This window comes from Coregonus clupeaformis, unplaced genomic scaffold (genome assembly GCF_020615455.1).
Source record: "Coregonus clupeaformis isolate EN_2021a unplaced genomic scaffold, ASM2061545v1 scaf0243, whole genome shotgun sequence".
Lineage (NCBI taxonomy): Eukaryota > Metazoa > Chordata > Actinopteri > Salmoniformes > Salmonidae > Coregonus > Coregonus clupeaformis.
The window spans coordinates 396,782-401,234 of record NW_025533698.1 but is presented as its reverse complement, the minus strand read 5'-3'; the positions used below and the strand labels follow the sequence as shown (position 1 = coordinate 401,234).

General features: G+C 43.5%; 1 protein-coding gene across 2 annotated transcripts; it reads left to right on the top strand.

Annotated features, from left to right (window-relative positions):
- Positions 1–640: 640 nt before the first annotated feature.
- LOC121562601 (cysteine-rich protein 1) lies at positions 641–4,453 on the top strand. 2 transcript variants are annotated; one of them, XM_041874819.2, is made up of 4 exons: positions 641–928; positions 3,038–3,132; positions 3,790–3,844; positions 4,025–4,453. In XM_041874819.2, exons 1-4 carry the CDS (start codon positions 886–888, stop codon positions 4,084–4,086), a joined length of 255 nt encoding a protein of 84 aa, XP_041730753.2. In that variant the 5' UTR covers positions 641–885; the 3' UTR covers positions 4,087–4,453. The 2 variants fall into 2 exon arrangements, with proteins under 2 accessions (XP_041730753.2, XP_041730751.2); XM_041874817.2 differs by having other exon boundaries at positions 4,022–4,453.

Below are 4,453 nucleotides of genomic sequence, written 5' to 3'. Positions count from 1 at the left end.
CCCTACACTATTTCCTCAACACATTTCAGCCCCTCTCCCTCTGCTTCCCCACACTATTTCCTCAACACATTTCAGCCCCTCTCCCTCTTCCCCCCCACACTGTTTCCTCAACACATTTCAGCCCCTCTCCCTCTGCCCCCCCACACTGTTTCCTCAAGACATTTCAGCCCCTCTCCCTCTGCTTCCCCACACTGTTTCCTCAACACATTTCAGCCCCTCTCCCTCTGCTTCCCCACACTGTTTCCTCAACACATTTCAGCCCCTCTCCCTCTGCTTCCCCACACTGTTTCCTCAAGACATTTCAGCCCCTCTCCCTCTGCCCCCCCACACTGTTTCCTCAACACATTTCAGCCCCTCTCCCTCTGCTTCCCTTATTCATCTTCTATCTAAAGGTTGTTATATTTCTATGTATCATATCTTTCTAGTTCTATGTATCATATCTTTCTAGTTCTATATATCATATCTTTCTAGTTCTATGTATCATATCTTTCTAGTTCTATGTATCATATCTTTCTAGTTCTATGTATCATATCGTTTCATAACATAACTTTGTCCTATATCTATGTATATTTCGTATTACCATTGACACCAATGCGTTGATATAGCATTTTCTTTTGAAATGATTTTTCTTTGTCTCGCTGTGACAAGGTACTCGCCACATCCTGGTTCTGTCATCAGAACACGTCACATTCAGAGAGTTGAACCTATTTCCTGTACATCTCTCTGACACACACACGTTTTCTCTACACACTCTCTCACACACACATTCTCTCTCTCTACAGACACTTTCTCTCTCTCTACACACACTTTCTCCATCTCACACTCACACTCTCTACGTCCACACTTGCTGTCTGCTAAATAACAGTGTCAGGAATATCATCTATCATGGTGGGCTACTGTCCCATCTGTGGGAAACCCGTCTACTTTGGTGAGTGCAATGTGTGGGAGTGTGTGTGTGGGAGTGTGTGTGTGTGTGTGTGTGTGTGTGTGTGTGTGTGTGTGTGTTTTGCAGTGTCATACAGTGGGTCAGAGATGCCATAGAATTATGGAATAGTTACAGGTTTCTGAGAAGCATCGCTCACAAATCTTTTCTAGCCTCAATCGTTATACCTTTCCTATTGTGTGCGTGTGTCTGTGTGTCTGTGTGTCTGTGTGTCTGTGTGTCTGTGTGCGTGTGTGTGTGTGTGTGTCTCCATGCTCTGAACAGTCTGTCATGACTCACACACAGACAACAGGAAGTGGCTTCTCTGAGGGAGCAGACTGTTCTCTAACACACCGGCTATGCTCCAACACTCTAACCTGGTGTCCTTTCCTTTCTAACTGGCCTTCTTTTCATCCCGGGATAAGTTCCAACACACTAAACTGGTCTCTTTTCCTTGACTGGCTGGGTTCCAATAGTCTAACCTGGCTTCCTTTCCTTCAGAGGCTGGGTTCCAATAGTCTAACCTGGCTTCCTTTCCTGCAGAGGCTGGGTTCCTATAGTCTAACCTGGCTTCCTTTCTTACAGAGGCTGGGTTCCAATAGTCTAACCTGGCTTCCTTTCCTGCAGAGGCTGGGTTCCAATAGTCTAACCTGGCTTCCTTTCCTGCAGAGGCTGGGTTCCAATAGTCTAACCTGGCTTCCTTTCCTTCAGAGGCTGGGTTCCAATAGTCTAACCTGGCTTCATTTCCTTCAGAGGCTGGGTTCCAATAGTCTAACCTGGCTTCATTTCCTTCAGAGGCTGTGTTCCAATAGTCTAACCTGGCTTCCTTTCCTTCAGAGGCTGGGTTCCAATAGTCTAACCTGGCTTAATTTCCTTCAGAGGCTGGGTTCCAATAGTCTAACATGGCTTCCATTCACCTGACCTCCTTTCCTTTCCTGTGTCTTAAGTCCTCAGTTGATATGAGGCAGCAGACTGTTGTCTCACATTCCGGCTTTGTTCAAATACTAACTTGGCTTCCTTTCCTTTAGGGACTTGCATTATTTGCATGTGTCCGGTACAGGAACTAGGGTTGCAAATTAAAGAATATTAAAGAAATATTAAAGAATTAAATAAATATTATTGGATAGTTTCTATGTTTACCAGTAAACCACCAGAATTTTGGTAACATTTAAGTTTTGGGGGGAATTTTATCAAATGACATCTAGTTGTCTTTTTGGGTACTTCAGATTATCACATGAGTCTGTAATTATCTCTGGCCCTCTGTGTGGCCTTATCACATGAGTCTGTAATGATCTCTGGCCCTCTGTGTGGCCTTATCACATGAGTCTGTAATTATCTATGTCCCTCTGTGTGGCCTTATCACCTTATCACATGAGTCTGTAATTATCTCTGGCCCTCTGTGTGGCCTTATCACATGAGTCTGTAATGATCTCTGGTCCTCTGTGTGGCCTTATCACATGTTAAATATATACAATAATTAAATAAGATGGTTTAAAATATATATATATAATACAAAGCTGTAAAACATTATCCTTAATATAAACCATGAACTTAGTAAATAGCATTGGTGTTTAATATGAGGGTTTCAGCATGAAATATACTTTATATATATTTTTTACACACTTGTATTTATTTGACTGTCAATATGTCTTTGTTGTAAATGTGTTGGCGCCAAACTGGTGGCAGTTGGGAAAAAAGTAAATAGTTGTCAGAGTTGCAGAATTAATTTAATATAATGCCATTGTTGATTAGATGCTTTTTTCATTAATTAGGCTATTTTCTTTTGAAAACGCATGGACAATATGGACACAGATACTTTAAAAAAAAGTTACTCAAGTATACATTTCCAAAGTTACCATAGAACATTCCAGTAACTTTGGTATATTACCGGTAGCTTAGCAACTCTAACAGGAACCTAACAGGTAACTCTCCAGTCACAGTGCAGATCTCTCTCTGAATGGCAGACACCATTTGACCTCTAACCCCTGCTATCCTCTAACCCCATTGGTTCATGACAGACATTTGACCTCTAACCCTTGGTATCCTTGAACCCCATTGGTCCATGACAGACATTTAACCTCTAACCCTTGGTATCCTTGAACCCCATTGGTCCAGGTGAGAAGAAGAGGTCGTTGGGGCGTGACTACCACCCTCTGTGTCTGAAGTGCCAACAGTGTCAGAGACAGTTGACCCCAGGACAACATGCAGAGGTATGGAGAGAGAGAGAGAGAGGGGAGAGGATGAGGGAGAGAAGGGGGAGGGAGGAATGGGAGATGAGAGGGAGGGGGGAGAGAGGGGGAAAGATAGTCCCAAAAGTGTCAGAGACAGTTGACCCCAGGACAACATGCAGAGGTATGGAGAGAGAGAGAGAGAGAGAGAGAGGGGGTGAGGGAGGGGAGGAGAGGGGGAAAGGTAGTATCAACAATGTCATAGACAGCTGACCCCAGGACAACATGCTGAGGTACAAAGACAGGGGGAGGGAGGGAGGGAGGGAGGGAGGGAGGGAGGGAGGGAGGGAGGGAGGGAGGGAGGGAGGGAGGGAGATAGTATCAACAGGGAGGGAGGGAGAGAGGGAGGGAGGTATAACGTGGAGGGGGAGATGTAGGAGGGAGAGGAGGAAGTGAAGGGGGAGAGAGAGTAAGTATCTATCTATCTATCTATCTATCTATCTATCTATCTATCTATCTATCTATCTATCTATCTATCTATCTATCTATCTATCTATCTATCTATCTATCTATCTATCTATCTATCTATCTATCTATCTATCTATCTATCTATCTATCTATCTATCTATCTATCTATCTATCTATCTATCTATCTATCTATCTAATGAACTAAGATGTTTTCTGTGCATTGTGTTTCAGCATGATGAGAAGCCCTACTGCACTAACTGTTACATGAAGACGTTCGGTCCCAGAGGTAGCTACTCCCTGGTGATGTACTGTACCAAATGGCAGCCTATTCCCATAAATATGGTGTATACAGTAAGTCTCTCATGTATCTCTCTCTCTCTCTCTCTCTCTCTCTCTCTCTCTCTCTCTCTCTCTCTCTCTCTCTCTCTCTCTCTCTCTCTCTCGCTCGCTCTCTCTCTCTCAGCAGGTAAGGGGAGAATGATGTCATACGGTCACAGCTCAGCCTCCTCTTCCTCTTCCTCCTCCTAGGAACCAGTCTAACCAAAAAAACAACCAAAATACAACCTAATGAAAACTAACAGCCTATCAACAAGGATCTATGTTCAACCAACCTGACATTCAGCCAACAAGCCAATGACTAAACAACTAGGCCCAACATTCAACCAACCAACCAATGTTCGACCAACCAAGAAATAACCAATAGACAACCAACCTGACATTTAATTAACTACTATCCAACCAACCTGACATTTAATTAACTACTATCCAACCAACAGACATCAGTCTCACTCTGAAAGTCCCCCTCTTTCAGTCAATCATAAAACAACTACCTGGACCACAACTTTGTGCTCAATGGAGACAACGGTTGTTCTTCAATAAACCAAAAGCTACTACA